This window comes from Acanthochromis polyacanthus, chromosome 3, assembly GCF_021347895.1.
Source record: "Acanthochromis polyacanthus isolate Apoly-LR-REF ecotype Palm Island chromosome 3, KAUST_Apoly_ChrSc, whole genome shotgun sequence".
In the NCBI taxonomy this organism is placed as follows: domain Eukaryota; kingdom Metazoa; phylum Chordata; class Actinopteri; family Pomacentridae; genus Acanthochromis; species Acanthochromis polyacanthus.
The window spans coordinates 5,000,644-5,015,568 of NC_067115.1; the positions used below are offsets into that span (position 1 = coordinate 5,000,644).

The following is a 14,925-nucleotide window of genomic DNA, read 5'->3' on the forward strand; positions in this document are numbered from 1 at the left end:
ACTTTGACAAACAGGAAGTGGAAGATTCCAAGCATATTTATAGAAGGGGGAACTGGCCTGTACTAATTGTGGTCAAGTATAGAGGGGTGTTTTGTGGATTTTTAAGGCTGATTATGATTATTAGTGAGACATTTGGAGATGTTCATTTACAGTAAACAAAAGTATTTAAAGTCTTGAAGTTGATGGCATTTTTTCATACCAAAGGCTATACTATGATGTTTTCGAAGAGTCATATTATGCTACTCTGTTTTTATTTTATTTAGCCTTTATTTATACAGGTAATCTCATTGAGACACTGAGTCTCATTCTCAAGAGAGACCTGTCCTTAAATAACATTACAAGACAACATTGAGTGACTGACAAACAACACTAAGGGACCTATACTAGACAATATAATATAACAGTTCCAGACAAACAGGGTCATGATGAAACACAACACAGACATTATAATGGATGTGCAAAGCACCAAGCAATGAAGTTAGAATGTAAAAACACTAAGAACAAGAACAAGTCATAAAAGATCATTTTTCCATAGTGTTTGAAAGACGTTGGAAGTTTTCCAGGGGAATGAAGTGGGACAGCTTCAGACTCTGCTGAAGTGAGTTCCCAGGGCCGCTGCATTCCTCCTCTGTTGTTTTCTGGATTAAATTCAGCTGCATGTCTTCATCCACCCGGCCTCCGTTAACTCGTCCCACCTGCCGTCTCTGGAGCTGAAGCTGGATTGGATCAGACCAAAGTACAGTCCAATCACGATGCCAGCTGCCTCTCAAAAGGCTCCTTCATCTGGCAGCACTTCTTCTGAGGGGAAGCTGAGCTTCAGCAGAACTTTGGAGATGTGTTCCAGTGGTTGGTGGATGTGTGGGGAGATAGAGAGGGACCTTTGAATTTTTCAGAAAGGAACACAGGGTTGGTAGTTTTAGTTTAGGGTGCTACTGTGGTGTGTTTTGGGGTTTTAAGAGGTGAACAGGAACAGTTTTTTTTCGTATTGATGATCTTTTACTTTGTTCTTGGTTGGAATGCCCATCAATGTCAACGTGAAGTTCACTTTTAGTTCTGTTGACTTATTTTTATTTTACTAACACCCATTTCTTTTTAACCTCCTCACATGTTGTGTTGTTGTAAACTTACTCTTTCAAATAAATACTCTTCTAACCCTCTGGAAACCAGAGTTTGGACTGTTTTTGTGTTGCTCCTCACCTACTTCAGACAGTTGGGACATAACGTTTTGTGGACCAAAGGCTATACTATGATGTTTTTTGGAAGACCTACTATACTATGGACGTTTTCTGGTCCAAAGGCCACACTGTGACATTTGTTGGGCGACACACTATACTATAGGCTTTTTTAATTGGCATATTACTATGACTTTTTTTTGTTTTAGTTTTTTTGTTGTTTTTTAGCAACATATAAGAATTTGAATGGTTTTAAAAATTACTATACTTTTACTTGTGCAATGAACTATTATTCTATTGTATTTTTTAGACGACATATTATACTCTGATGTTTTCTTGAATAACATACTATTTTGACAGTATATTGCATTATTACATTTTTGAACCACATATCATACATGACAAATTTAGGGAACATCCCATCATTTTGCGCTTTTTGAACCACATAATAATCTAAGGTTGTTGGGTTTTTTTTGCAGACATCCTATACTATGAACTACAGGCCATACTATGTTATTCTTGAAAAGTATACTATACTTTGACATTTTCTGAACTACATCCTATACTATGGCATTATACACACAGTGCTTTGGTTACATGTTGATTTATAATCTAGATTTTTTTTCTGTTTTGTTTTTTGACAGGATTACCACAGACCTGACCATGAGCACCGTTGACACCTACCTGAGGGAGACGCTGCCTAAGATCTCCAGGCTACTTGGCCGTGGTCTTTCTGGTCCTGCTCCAGAATATCTTCATCAACTACGTCTTCTTTTGAAGAGGCCCTCAGATGCTGCAATCTCTGACCTTAAGGAGGAACTGCTACTTTCACTCTGTAACCAGACGGCGGTTATTTTAAAGACCCAGCTCCTGGCGGTTTTGAGTGAAAATTTAACATCCATCAAAACGGAACTACAGACAGTTAAATCTGAGCTGTCGGTCACTATTTCAAACATCAAGTCTTCACTCAGAAGATCCTCACAGTGAACATGAGACACCTGAGATGAAGACAGACATCACAGCATCAGCATCAACAACAGAGGTTCATTTTAAAGTATCCCTGGAAACATTTCCTCAGCCATATATTTTTCAAGCACTCAAAGACAGAAAGGCCTGAAGTCACTTTAGCTTTAGAGGAGTATTTTATTATCCATCTTATCTGTGCTGTAATTTAGATGTAATAACGGTAGCGTTCATCACTACTTCGAACACATTCTAGGAGTTTTTTTCCAATCTACACTGCAGGAATACATACTACAACATGTGAATCGTGCCCCCACGGAAGATCCGACACTACCCGCGCAACGCTACATACAGGCTTTGGTGCGTCACTCAGAGACAGCCAGTCTGACAGCTGCACACATGCTGCACAATGACTGGGGAGTGTAGGACAGAAAATACGGACCGGATTTTCACAAACCTGGCGTTCTCTGGAGTAAAAACGCGAACTGGATTTCCCCAAAGGTTGCATATTCCCATAACAGCAAAGTGGAACCTTTATTTTTATTTTATTTTTTTGCCCGTGTGATATTTGGACTGAGGCGTCAGAGCGTGTGAAGGGACTGAGTTACGTGTGTCTCACGGCCAAAGTGTGAGAGTTGGCAGCCCTGCTTTCTAAATGCTTATTCAAATAGAAATATAATAAATAACACGATATATTTATTGTCAATGGTGTCATTTATTTTTTTTTGCGTTGTTTTATTTTGTTTTATCTTAAATGAAATTTATTTTTTGACTAAATCTCCATAAAGACGGCGGACCATTACGGCGGTAGTCGGGGCGACAGGAACGGAACTGTGTGTCAAGCCGTTAAAAGGCAGTTGACGGAGGCTAGCTACTGTTAGCTGTCAGCCGGGTTCATTGTGCAGGGATGGAGGTAACACGCAAAAGTAAGTCGCTGGACAGCTTTCGCTCATTGACTCTCTCAGCTCGCTGTATACAGCATGACACGTACGACACTACGGTTACGTGATATATCTGTAAAACGGACGAGTGAAAATGGAGCTTCCTCGGGTTTTGCGCTACTCGCTAGCTAGCCTGTTAGCTAGCAGCGACGGTTTATGTGCTCCACTCTCGGTTAGCACGCTTCCCTTGTTACGCTAACATGCTGATATTAACGCGTTTTCCCTCCTTCCAGATTATAAGGACAGTTTAAGCACGGTGTACAGCGCCATAGAAGAGGCTGACTTCCTTGCCATCGATGGGGAATTTTCAGGTAACCTTGTAACCGTTTTTGCAGAGATGCCGATGGAAATGGCCAGCGCTGTGTGTGTATGTATGCAAACTCACAAGTGTTTTGTGTTTTAAGGGATAAGCGACGGTCCTAATGTCAGTGCGCTCACCAACGGGCTGGACACACCGGAGGAACGATACACAAAGCTGAAAAAGGTTAACAGAGTTCATATTTACTCCATTGCTGCTGCTACTGCTCAGTCCCCATGCATACTCCAGTCTGTTCAGTTCATCCACAGTCCTGCAGCAGCCTGAACACCTCCAGTTTGCTGTTTATCTTGTTTAAGCTCTTTTTATTTCTGTCCACCAGCATTCCATGGACTTTCTGCTGTTCCAGTTTGGGCTATGTACGTTCAAGTATGACCAGACAAAGTCAAAGTGAGTCAAATCTGCTTGACAACTGCACAAACAGAACAGGCACTGACATTCTGGGTCAAATCAAAACTGTTTCCATTGTTTTTTGCACTGGTGTCTTCTTCATTTAATTTAGTAAAGTCAGTGAAGTTTCATGTCATGATTCCTTGAACATCTCATGACTTCAAACATGACTGGATTACAAAATGGGCCACTGCCCAAAAAGAGGCCCACAAGCCTGCATGCTTACAGCGTGCTTACCGCTTTGTGCTAATTCAGTTAAAAAGCTCTTTGGAAATATGAAGCATCAAAGCATATTTTATCAGATGAAATCATAAGAGCCTTAAGATCTGTTATGCTTTATTACAAGATTTTGAGGCCCAGGTTTTCTGTCATGTTCTGTCAAAATTATTTAATTCTTTTGTCATGTGTAGTCCTAATTCATCGTGGGGTTAAAGAGTGTCCAACGGCTGATTTTTGCCCCAATAGGCTAACTTTGGTATCTTTAGGCTTCCCCCAATACCTTTAATGTGTTTTATGCAAAATATGTGTAAGCTACGGATTAATTATGGAAGTTAATCAGCTTTTGTATGATTTACTTGCTGGTTATTGTAATACACTCTCAGGAACTTGAACTATTTCACATGTCCTCATTTTTCTCTTCTGTTTTTTTTTTCTTCTCTGCAGGTATGTCACAAAGCCCTTTAACTTTTATATTTTCCCAAAGCCGTTCAACAGGACATCCCCTGACATAAAGTTCATTTGTCAAGTAAGTGAGTGCCTCCTCATGGTTGCTGGATTGCTTCTTATGAAAACAAGTGAGATTAATGAGTTTTATTCTTCACTGGGATTTAAATTGGTTAAAAATCTTGTTCGTGCCATGCCTGCTCAGCTGCAGACAGTTTGAAGAAAAGTATGACAGAATCACTTTTGTCATTTCAGAGTTCCAGTATTGACTTCTTGGCCAGTCAGGGTTTTGACTTCAACAAAGTGTTCTGTCATGGTAGGTGTAGAATGAATTTGTACTCATAAAATGCCTTTTTGTGTTGTAAATACAGAGTGCAAGGTGTCTGAATGGCAGCATATATTATACTTGAACTTATAGAAAGTTGGGTCCTTTTCTGTTGTTTGGAATGTTTGATTTTGTGCAAACTTTTGGTAAAGTTCTTGAGTGTTGTTTTTGTCTAGACGTGACTCATGTAAAGTTTTAGACATTTTATTAATTTTCTGTTGAAAAGTGTGTTGTACAGAAGGAAATGAATCATTTGTTGGCTCATGAAAGCAGTCATCTGTCAGACTGGAATGACACCAAACAGAAAAGCAATTCTATCAAATTTCTTTTTCTTTTCTTTATTTTAATTTTTTTTTTATTTTGGCCAAGCCTTTGTAGAAACCTAGATAGTTTGAAGTTTGTTTATTTTGCAGCGTGGCCCTGACAGCAAATAAGATGTACACAAGATCACAACAGAGACATTTATTCATTCAAATCAGTCTCGCACCAACAGCCTCACTAATGGAAATGGTCACAAACTTTATTAGAAACATATCTTTGTATAGGCTAAGCTTCTCTGTAGACTGAGTGCCTTCAAGCTGTGTTCCAACTGGACTTCTGTTGTGCATTCTTGAAGATGTTTGATGTCCCTTGAAGAGGCTTCTTTAATATTGAACTGAACTGAGATGAAAAAGCCCCTTAGATAAGAGATGACACCTCTTTAACAATGTAAAGGAGAAATCCAGTGTCTTTTTCACTGAAGCTCCCAGGCTTACCATGACCTAGATGGTTGAGAATCTACAATTTAGTTTTTTTGCTACTTCATCACATGGATGGTAATGTTGACAAGTTTCAGTAGCTTAAAAATGCCAGGAGCATTGCCAAAACTAACGTGCAACACTGTTATAGTTATCTTGCTTTGCCAGAGGAAAGCTCTGTATTGCAAATATGCTCCATTTACTTCCTGTATTAACATGTGATCTTTATCTGACTATATTATCTCAGTAGTAATTTAAATAATCTGAAGGTCTTTGATTTTTGTGCCCAAACTCTTACCCAGTCTCAATTAACATATTAATTTTGTGTGACTGGCTGATTTGTAGACAAACTTTGCATGTTCCAGGACAAGGGAAGCAATCTAGTTGTATTGCTGTACTGCTGAGCTAATGATACTGCTACCTGTAGTTTTTGTTGAGGTTATTTAAGGTAGCAGGAAGAGGCAGGTGAGCTTTTAACTTGCTAACTTTTTAAAAAAATAACTGGTCTTATTGTATAAATTGTATTCTTACCTACCTGAGATCACATCGTATTCCTAACCAACTGCAGTGTTCTCTGCATCAGTTTGGATCCTGTTGTAACATGCATTATTCCTTACTGAGGTAACGTGATACAAATGAGGTTTTAATATTGGGTGCTTCATGTTATTGAATGACCTAATGCAGTAAGCTGCCAGTGTCTGTTTCATATGAGCATGTAAGTACAGGTCACTGAGCAGAGGTAAAATCGAGCCTTTTCTGGTTTTCAAAGGAATCCCGTACCTAAATCAGGAGGAGGAAGCCCAGCTGAGAGAGCAGACCGAGGAGAGGAGGAACCAACATGCTAATGGTGTAGGGACCCCATCGTTTATCTCCCCATCGTCCTCCAAAGGCCCCGCACACGTACCCGAGGAACATAAAGATTTTATCAACAGAGTGGTGTAAGTGTTGTACATGTCATACTTTTACTGCTGTAAAAACGCAGTTCGGATTGCAGCCGTTTGAGTCGCTCTTGTGTCAGAACAATTCTGAGTAGTGAGAGTTATGTATTAAGACAGATTTTGTGGAGTGGGGTAACAGCTTAGTTCTTTCATGTGGGAACTAGATGTCTTTTCCTCTTGGTACCTCTCCTTTATGGTATATCATGGCCTTTTTGCCTTCATTTTAGTTTTGCCTTAATTATGTTTTGATAATTTCTGATGTGTTTTCCTTACAGAGAGAAGGTTGAGGCTCTCTTCAGTAACTCAGAAAAGACTTTGGACTTGGATCCATGTACTGGGTAATCTAGCCTCTCTCTCAGAAGTCACATCTACCCTGAAATTGTATTTAGCCATTTAAATCATGCGCTTTATTTATTTATGTTTTACCAGGTTCCAGAGAAAGCTGATCTACCAGACACTGAACTGGAAGTGAGTGTCGCTTAACGCTTTGCATTCTATTGTCATTATCGTTATTGTTGAAGGTTAACATTTGTCTTGATCTCTCAGGTTCCCAAAGGGTCTTCATTTGGAAACAATGGAAACAGAAAAGGTTAGCATACGTTTTATTTTTACCCTTTTGTTTGTCACTTGTTTTGTTTTTGTGTAGAGTTATGGATGTAAGTTCTGTTTCTGTGCAGAAGGAGCGATACATCCAGGTCAGTAAAGTGGACGAAGAGGAGAGGAAGAGGAGGGAACAGCAGAAACTGGAGAGAGAGCAGGTGAGTTACAGTGCAAGAGAGATGTTCACTTTACATTCTTGTCTTAACTGTTAAAAGGTGTGTTTGAACACTTTGAAAACAAGTTGGTACATCTTTTTCTTTTTTTAAATGTATTGCAGAACATGAAGGTGAATATTCTGAAGTCTAATATTTCTGTCCCCTGTGTGTCTTTGCAACAACAGGAGGAACTAAATGATGCTGTTGGTTTCTCCAGGGTCATCCACGCCATCTCTAAATCTGTGAGTCAACCTTGAGTTTGTCACTTAAAAAGTTCTTCTCGACGTTACGAGTTTTGAAGTTCACAAAAATAAAATCGGTGATGCTCCACAACTTTGACTGCCATGGCTTTCGCAAATACCTTTCTCAGCTTTTCTTTTAGTGTCACTTCTTTAATTAAATTACATCTTTTTTTCCTGAGTATTTTAAGGTGGTGTCGTGTTTTTAGTGCTCTTTAGTTAAATCTGCGTAAACTGCACTGTCTGACACTCAGGGGAAACTTGTCGTTGGCCACAACATGCTCTTGGATGTGATGCACACCATCCACCAGTTCTACTGCCCTCTGCCAGAGGTACAGGATGGATTCTTTGAATTTGGTGTTTTTCAGCCTTTCCTTGCTACTTAAAACACCATTTAAAGCAAAGTGATCTATGTATTTATGGCAATATGTCTTTCTCTAGGATCTTCAAGACTTTAAAGAGGTTACAATGTGTGTCTTCCCAAGGTAATGTCTCCTTTTTGTTTAAATGTTTTCACAGATGCTTTTCTTGGGTTTAATGTTGTCATTTAATCATTTGCAGACTTCTGGACACCAAGTTGATGGCGTCCACTCAGCCGTTTAAGGTAAATCATTTCCTGAAGTGCTGCAGAATAACAGACACATTGTGCTGTAGTTGGTTCACTAACAGATGTATTAAAAGGAAAAAAACGACATCAAATGCAATAACTTCTATTTTTTTGCTGTGAATCTGTCACCTCGTGGAGTTGTTTTCTGCTCAGTATGTTGCCATTGTTGGCAAACTATAAATGACCACATGAGTGCTTTTGACATGTTTTTTGGTTTTTTTTTACCTTCTGCTTTACAGGAGTTGATCACTAATACTTCTCTGGCAGAGTTGGAAAAGCAGCTGAAGGAAACCCCCTTTAAGTCGCCACAAGTCGGTGAGTAAATTCTCTGGCGTGGGCTTGAAGTACACTGACACAAAAAACGAGAAAACAAATCCACTAAAAGACCGATTTTTTTTCTTCTCTCTTTGGGTCAGAAACGGCAGAAGGGTTCCCCAGTTATGACACAGCCCAGGAGCAGCTCCACGAGGCCGGCTATGATGCCTACATCACTGGCCTGTGTTTCATCTCCATGGCCAACTACCTGGGTAAGGCACAGTCACACTGGTACTGCTCACAAATTGAGAAATGTGCCTTGAATACTTGACGTTTTAACTCGTTCTGCTCGACACGCCTTTGCAGGTTCTTTCTTGACTCCACCCAAAGCGTACATCTCAGCCCGCTCCAAACTAATTGAGCCCTTCTTCAACAAGTAAGCAATAATGAGATAATAAGCCTATTATTTGTTGAATTGATTAATTGCATAAAGCGTTTTCAGGAAATGCTTATAATCCTCCTCCTTTGTGTTCTCTAGGCTTTTCCTGATGAGGATTATAGATATACCCTACCTCAACATCACAGGACCAGATTGTGAGTCGGCTAACACTCAGATTTTTTTTGGTTTGCTACATGCTTAAATTTCTTCAGACTTTGTATGCAGGGCTGTTTATGATTATTGGAAACACTGGTTAGAGCTATTGCTATATAATCTGTTGAGAACAGCCAAAATGGGCAGTTAAAATGTGTGCAGAGCTGCACAGATGACATTAATTCTTTTGTCACATTTGGATTGACCTTTCACTTTACACTGAGTCATTTCATTCATTTTTAACATCAAACAAATTGACGTGGACTGAAAGTAAAACTGCGTTGGTCACTTCTCCACCTCATGTTCCTCTTTGATTTCTGCTGCTCGTACAGTGCAACCCAAAAGAGACCACGTCCTGTATGTCACCTTCCCAAAAGAATGGAAGACTAGTGACCTCTACCAGCTCTTCAGTGCCTTTGGTAAGACATAATTAAGCATGTTAATTCTCCTGTCAAACAACTGTTACCAGCTGTTTATCACTTACCTTCTCCTTTCTTTTTGTAACTCACTCAGGAAACATCCAGGTTTCATGGGTAGATGACACATCAGCGTTTGTGTCCCTGAGTCAGACGGACCAGGTACAAATAGGTAAGTCTGACACTCTGAACGCGCACTTTGCACAAATACATCTTGGACACTATTAACGTCTTCTCTCATTGTGCAGCTATGAACACCAGCCGCTATGCAGAGAGCTACAGGATCCAGACATATGCAGAGTACATCCAGGGTAAAGAGAAGGAGAAGCCTGGCCAAACAGCCAAAACCTGGGGCGAAGACGGCTGGGTGAAATCTCACTATACCTCCTCCACTACTTCTGGGTTTGGATACCCCAGGTATGCCTGCACTGCTGACCCCCACATTTTTCAGCGTATCATTCTGTGTATTTGTGTAGTGGTTTCTGCAGGCGGCACACGCTCTGTTTACACGGATACGTCTGGCCTATTTTTGCAGTTCTAGGATGAGGAAACGCAGCATCAGTCCCGTTCAGGGCGAGCAGGGAACCGAAGAGGCCCTAATTGCAGACGGCTGGAGTCACTACTCGTACCCAGATAGCACTGGCAGCAAGAAGATGAAAACTGATGGTGTGTGAATTCATGAGTGCATTTGTACTTTCCTGCTGCAGTGTGGTAGCATGCAGCTGGTTTCCCCCTAGGAAAGTACTTAGCAGAGTTGCAGCGTGCCCTAAGGCAGAGGGCACGTGGTGTTGTGAATAATCATCACAACCATGGAGGTAAAGATAAGCAAGCCTGGCTAATTTGTTTTACATCACTTTTATATTTTATTTATGGCCACCTGCTCCAGAGCAGATGGGTCAGGTGCCTTCTCAGCTGACAGCGTTGCAGCCACAGACATTTATCCTGAATATTTCAATTGAAGGAGCACATCACACCTTTCTTAGGGTTTTGTTTTCCTTTTTTTTTTTTTTTTTTTTTCTCCTTCCGGTTGTGCCATTTTGTAGTTCAAGATAAAGATTGGTGACTGATTTAAGGAACAAAAAACACCATAAAGGGTCTTTGTAAGATGTTTGGCCGCCATGTCCTCCAGAACAGCTCTGGAACTCGACTCCATCAGTTGGTGTTTTGATAAGAGAATCTCACTTATGGGTTGAGATTCACATCATTTACAGACTTGGTGACTCTTTATGCCCAGTGGATGGAGGCAGTAGCATCCCAGAAGAGACCACTGCCATTGTAGAATAGAAGTGTAATGTTTCCTCATTGAACAAAGTGACCAATCAGAACGACTTTGTATTGATTTACAGTGACTCTGCCCTTATACTAGTGGGTCTAAACATGCTGGTAAATCTCCCCAAAAACACAACAGAACCACGAGATGAAGCAATCAGTTTTTTCCTTTAATTTGCCGTCATTCTGTATGTGCCAGTTTCACATTAAGATTTCTTCAACGACTAGCCGTTTGTCTCAGCTGTCAGAGGAGCTGTTTTCATCCAATGTAGCTTTAAATACCAGGTGTTGCATCTTTTAATCTCAAAAGCTCAAGCCCTGCTTGACATTGTTTTTCAGTTAAAAGTGGACAGGCAAATGCAGACGCTGTGGAGAGCAAGACCTCAGAGGGATGGCTGAGGACAACGTAAGTAGAGGAACGGTTGTTACTTGTGACTGTTGTCCTGTCTGTTGGTGTTTCAAACCCCTAATGCTCGACGTGTTCTGCAGAGATGCATCCAATTCAGCTGAGTTAAGTCCAGCCCCTGATGACGACGATGATGATAAAAGTTCTGGGGACACGGATCCATGCAGTGATGCTGAGGGGACAATCACTTGGCAGCAAACCTCAACAGCCCACAAGAGGAAAGGTCAAAAGAGCAAGAAAAAGAAGTCTGAAGGTGTGTTTGTGTTAATTGCATTTAACCTGTTGAGTTGACAATTTCTGATTGAGTCAAGGTACCAAAGTGTAGTCTTGGTTGTAATTTGAAATGTTTCTGCATGCATTTATTTATTTATTTTTGTACAGCAACTGAATCCACAACCTCCTTGTTTGAAGTCCCAGAAGTCTGGTAGCGAGAGGTGTGGAGTCGAGAGGCCACTGACCCACACTGGGCTCCTGCTCAGGGTCTCTTCAGAAGCACTTGGGGCACTCTCCTTCAAAGTCCTCCAGCACTGGGAGTAGTGCATGCCCTAGATTAATTTGTTCACTCTGCAGCTGTGCATACCGTGTCCAAAGCTACCAGCCCGGCCACTGACTGGACTGTTGAAAGACAGAACACAAGCCATAACAACAGCTGCCATATTTTGATGTTATTGCAGAGGAGCAGGCAACTCTTCTGGGTAAACGGACACACACCACCACTTCTTGTAAATCGAAACCAGAAAAATGTTCATTTATTCTCTGATGTGTTCAGACTGGAATCTGCCACTACAGTCATGCTGTCACTTTGGAATCATTGAGTTTTAATGACGGTCACCTCTCGACAGTCTTATATTTTGTGAGTGTGAGGTGCGTTTGTGTGAGCGCGTGCATGTGAGGGAGATGTACATTTTCTCTAGTCTTTGTATCCTTGTGAATTTGTTTCAATCGTAAAAGATAAAATACCACTTGACAGGTCCTGTAGTTTCTAATGTCAGGGTTACTTAGTATTTTAATGCAGTCAAATATTTTCCCCATTTTAAAATTAAGTTCCACCAACTTCCCAAGTTTTAGCCGACTTATTTGAGCTGATCATCAATGATAATGTGATATTTATTATTGGTGGTATTTTGGCCCTTCATGAGAGGTGCTGGTGTTGTTTTTTTTTTTTGTTTGTTTTTTTTTTTTCTGTGTACAGAATTGTTTTTCTTTACATTTTTGTGTTTAATGTTTTGTAACTGTGTCAACCTGCAACGATTTCAGAGTATGTTCTAATGCAAAAGGTGTAAACGTTAAGTCAGATACTCTTTTTTTTGTTTGTTTGGTTTTTTTTTTGTATATGACAAAGTTTAAAAATCCCGAAGTATTTCCTTGGAAAGGGAAAAAATTAAAGAATGTTTCTTAGTAATCCGTTTTCATCTCGTCTTTTTTGAAACTGACCTGCAGAGTTAATAATTAGTCCTTGCACTGTAATGTTCACATCTAGAGCACAATTTAATACTCAGACATTTTGAACATGCGCTTGTTGATCTACATGATTCAGTTTTGAGGTCTGGTACCCGCAGCTGACTGTAGCTAAACATTGGATGTCTAGCATTAAAACATTTGCTCTAGGAGCTTAAATGCGTCACTTTTGACTATATCGACTTTACTTCTATATTTTCCTTTATTTTGTTACCTGTCTCCACTAAGTCGATAAAGGCAAAACTGTAATTTTAATCACACAGTATCGAAATTGTAAATACAAGGCGTGTTTAAAAATACAGCAATCTCTCGTATTAAAGTGACAGTTCATTGCATTACAGTGATATTTTTACTGTGCCAAAGAACGGCGGAGTTATGTGACGATCGGCGTACATTTGTCGGTGAATCTGTTAAGTGTGTCTGTGTGTGAAACACTCAAAGACAGACGGACGGATTTGGATGAAATTTTTAGGGGAAGTCATAAATGACAGAAGGAACTCCTCATTAATTTTTATAATGATGCGGTTTATAATCTGGATGCATGGCTTTCTTATAGAAAAGTATGTCATTAAAACATCATAGTTTGGTATGTTGTCCAAAATGTGGAAAAAATGTCAGTTTAGTATGTCGTCAATAAAATGTTTTAATATGTTGTCCAAAATGTCAAAACGTCATAGTTTATTTAGCATATCATCCAAAAATGGACAAAAAAACGTCATTTTTTGTCTGAAAATGGACAAAAACAGTCTTTCGTCTTCCCAAGGTAATTTCTCCTTTTTGTTTAAATGTTTTCACAGATGACTTTCTTGGGTTTACTTTGATGTTTAATGTTGTCATTTAATCATTTGCAGACTTCTGGACACCAAGCTGATGGCGTCCACTCAGCCGTTTAAGGTAAATCATTTCCTGAAGTGCTGCAGAGTACCAGACACATTGTGCTTTAGAAGATTCACTAACAGATGTACACTGCTCAAAAAAATGAAAGGAACACTTTTTAATCTAAGTATTGCATCAAGTTAGTCAAACATGTGGGATACTGATCTGGTCAAGTAAGTAACAGAGGAGGTTTTTAGTCAGTTTCAGCTGCTTTGGTGTTCATAAAATTAACAACAGATGCACTAGAGGGGTAACAATGAGACAACCCCCAAAACAGGAATGAGTTTACAGGTGAAGGCTACTGACATTTTTTCCTTCTAATGTTATCTGACTGTTTTTCACTAGTTTTGCATTTGGCTAGGGTAAGTGTCACTTCTGGTAGCATGAGGCGATACCTGGACCCTACAGAGGTTCCACAGACAGTCCAACTCCTCCAGGATGGCACATCAGTGTGTGCCATTGCCAGAAGGTTTGCTGTGTCTCCCAGCACAGTCTTAAGCGCATGGAGGAGATTCCAGGAGACAGGCAGTTAGTCCAAGAGAGCTGGATAGGACCGTAGAAGGTCCTCAACCCATCAGCAAGACAGTTATCTGCTCCTTTGTGCAAGGAGGAACAGGATGAACACTGCAATAGCTCTGCAAAATGACCTCCAGCAGACCACTGGTGTGAATGTCTCTGATCAAACAATCAGAAAGAGATGTAATGAGAGTGGTCTGAGGGCCCAGCGTCCTCTAGTGGCCGCTGTGCTCGCTGACTGGCACCGTGGAGCTCGGCTGGCATTTGCTATAGAACACAGGAATTTGAAAGTCCACCACTGGTGCCCTGTGCTTTTCACAGATGAGAGCAGGTTCACCCTGAGTGCATGTGACAGGTATGAAAGGGCCTGGAGAAGCCGTGGAGAACGTTATGCTGCCTGTAACATTGTTCAGCATGACCGGTTTGGTGGTGGGTCAGTGATGGTGTGGGGAGGCATATCCATGGAGGGACACACAGACCTCTACAGGCTGGACAATGGCATTCTGACTGCCATTAGGTATCAGGATGAAATCCTTTGATCCATTGTCAGACCCTACATTGGTGCAGTGGTCCTGGATTCCTTCTGGTGCATGACAATGCCCGGCCTTATGTGGTAAGAGAACTCATGCAGTTCCTGGAGGATGAAGGAACTGATACCATTAGCTGGCCCCCATGCTCACCTGACCTGAATCCAATAGAATGTTTTGTTCCATCCGACACCACCAGGTTGCTCCTCAGACTGTCCAGGAGCTCAGTGATGCCCTGGTCCAGTTCTGGGAGGAGATACCAGAGGACACCATCCGTCGTCTCATTCAGAGCTTGTCCCGGCATCGTCAGTCATGCATACAAGCACATGGAGGCCATACAAACTACTGAATACCATTCTGAGTTGCTGCCAACAAATTTCAGAAAATGGACCAGCCTGCCACATCAGTTTTTCATTTTGATTTTGGGGTGTCTCGAATTTAGCCCTCCTGGGGGGTTGATAATTTTAATTTCCATCAAACAATGTGGCACTTTTCATTCCTAACACATTATCCAGTCCATATCAATGCTAATATCCAGTTAGTTTTCCCCCCGCATTGAAATAT

General features: G+C 40.7%; 1 protein-coding gene across 1 annotated transcript; it reads left to right on the top strand.

The window, feature by feature from the left end:
- The first annotated feature begins 2,918 nt into the window (after positions 1–2,918).
- Positions 2,919–12,386, top strand: parn (poly(A)-specific ribonuclease (deadenylation nuclease)). Its single transcript, XM_051945866.1, has 26 exons — positions 2,919–3,061; positions 3,310–3,387; positions 3,481–3,560; positions 3,715–3,782; positions 4,446–4,527; positions 4,701–4,761; positions 6,277–6,445; positions 6,721–6,783; positions 6,875–6,913; positions 6,992–7,034; positions 7,123–7,203; positions 7,386–7,442; positions 7,694–7,771; positions 7,881–7,924; positions 8,001–8,043; positions 8,286–8,361; positions 8,463–8,573; positions 8,668–8,737; positions 8,840–8,895; positions 9,226–9,312; positions 9,407–9,481; positions 9,558–9,726; positions 9,845–9,975; positions 10,918–10,984; positions 11,068–11,237; positions 11,366–12,386. The coding sequence occupies exons 1-26, from the start codon at positions 3,043–3,045 to the stop codon at positions 11,410–11,412; spliced, it is 2,064 nt and encodes a 687-aa protein (XP_051801826.1). The 5' UTR covers positions 2,919–3,042; the 3' UTR covers positions 11,413–12,386.
- Positions 12,387–14,925: the final 2,539 nt, after the last annotated feature.

Bases quoted from the DNA above. Each gene is read 5' to 3' on its own strand.
- parn (XM_051945866.1), top strand. The intron at 9,727-9,844 runs GTATGCCTGCAC...CTATTTTTGCAG, and splicing joins TCTGGGTTTGGATACCCCAG to TTCTAGGATGAGGAAACGCA. The intron at 11,238-11,365 runs GTGTGTTTGTGT...ATTTTTGTACAG, and splicing joins CAAGAAAAAGAAGTCTGAAG to CAACTGAATCCACAACCTCC.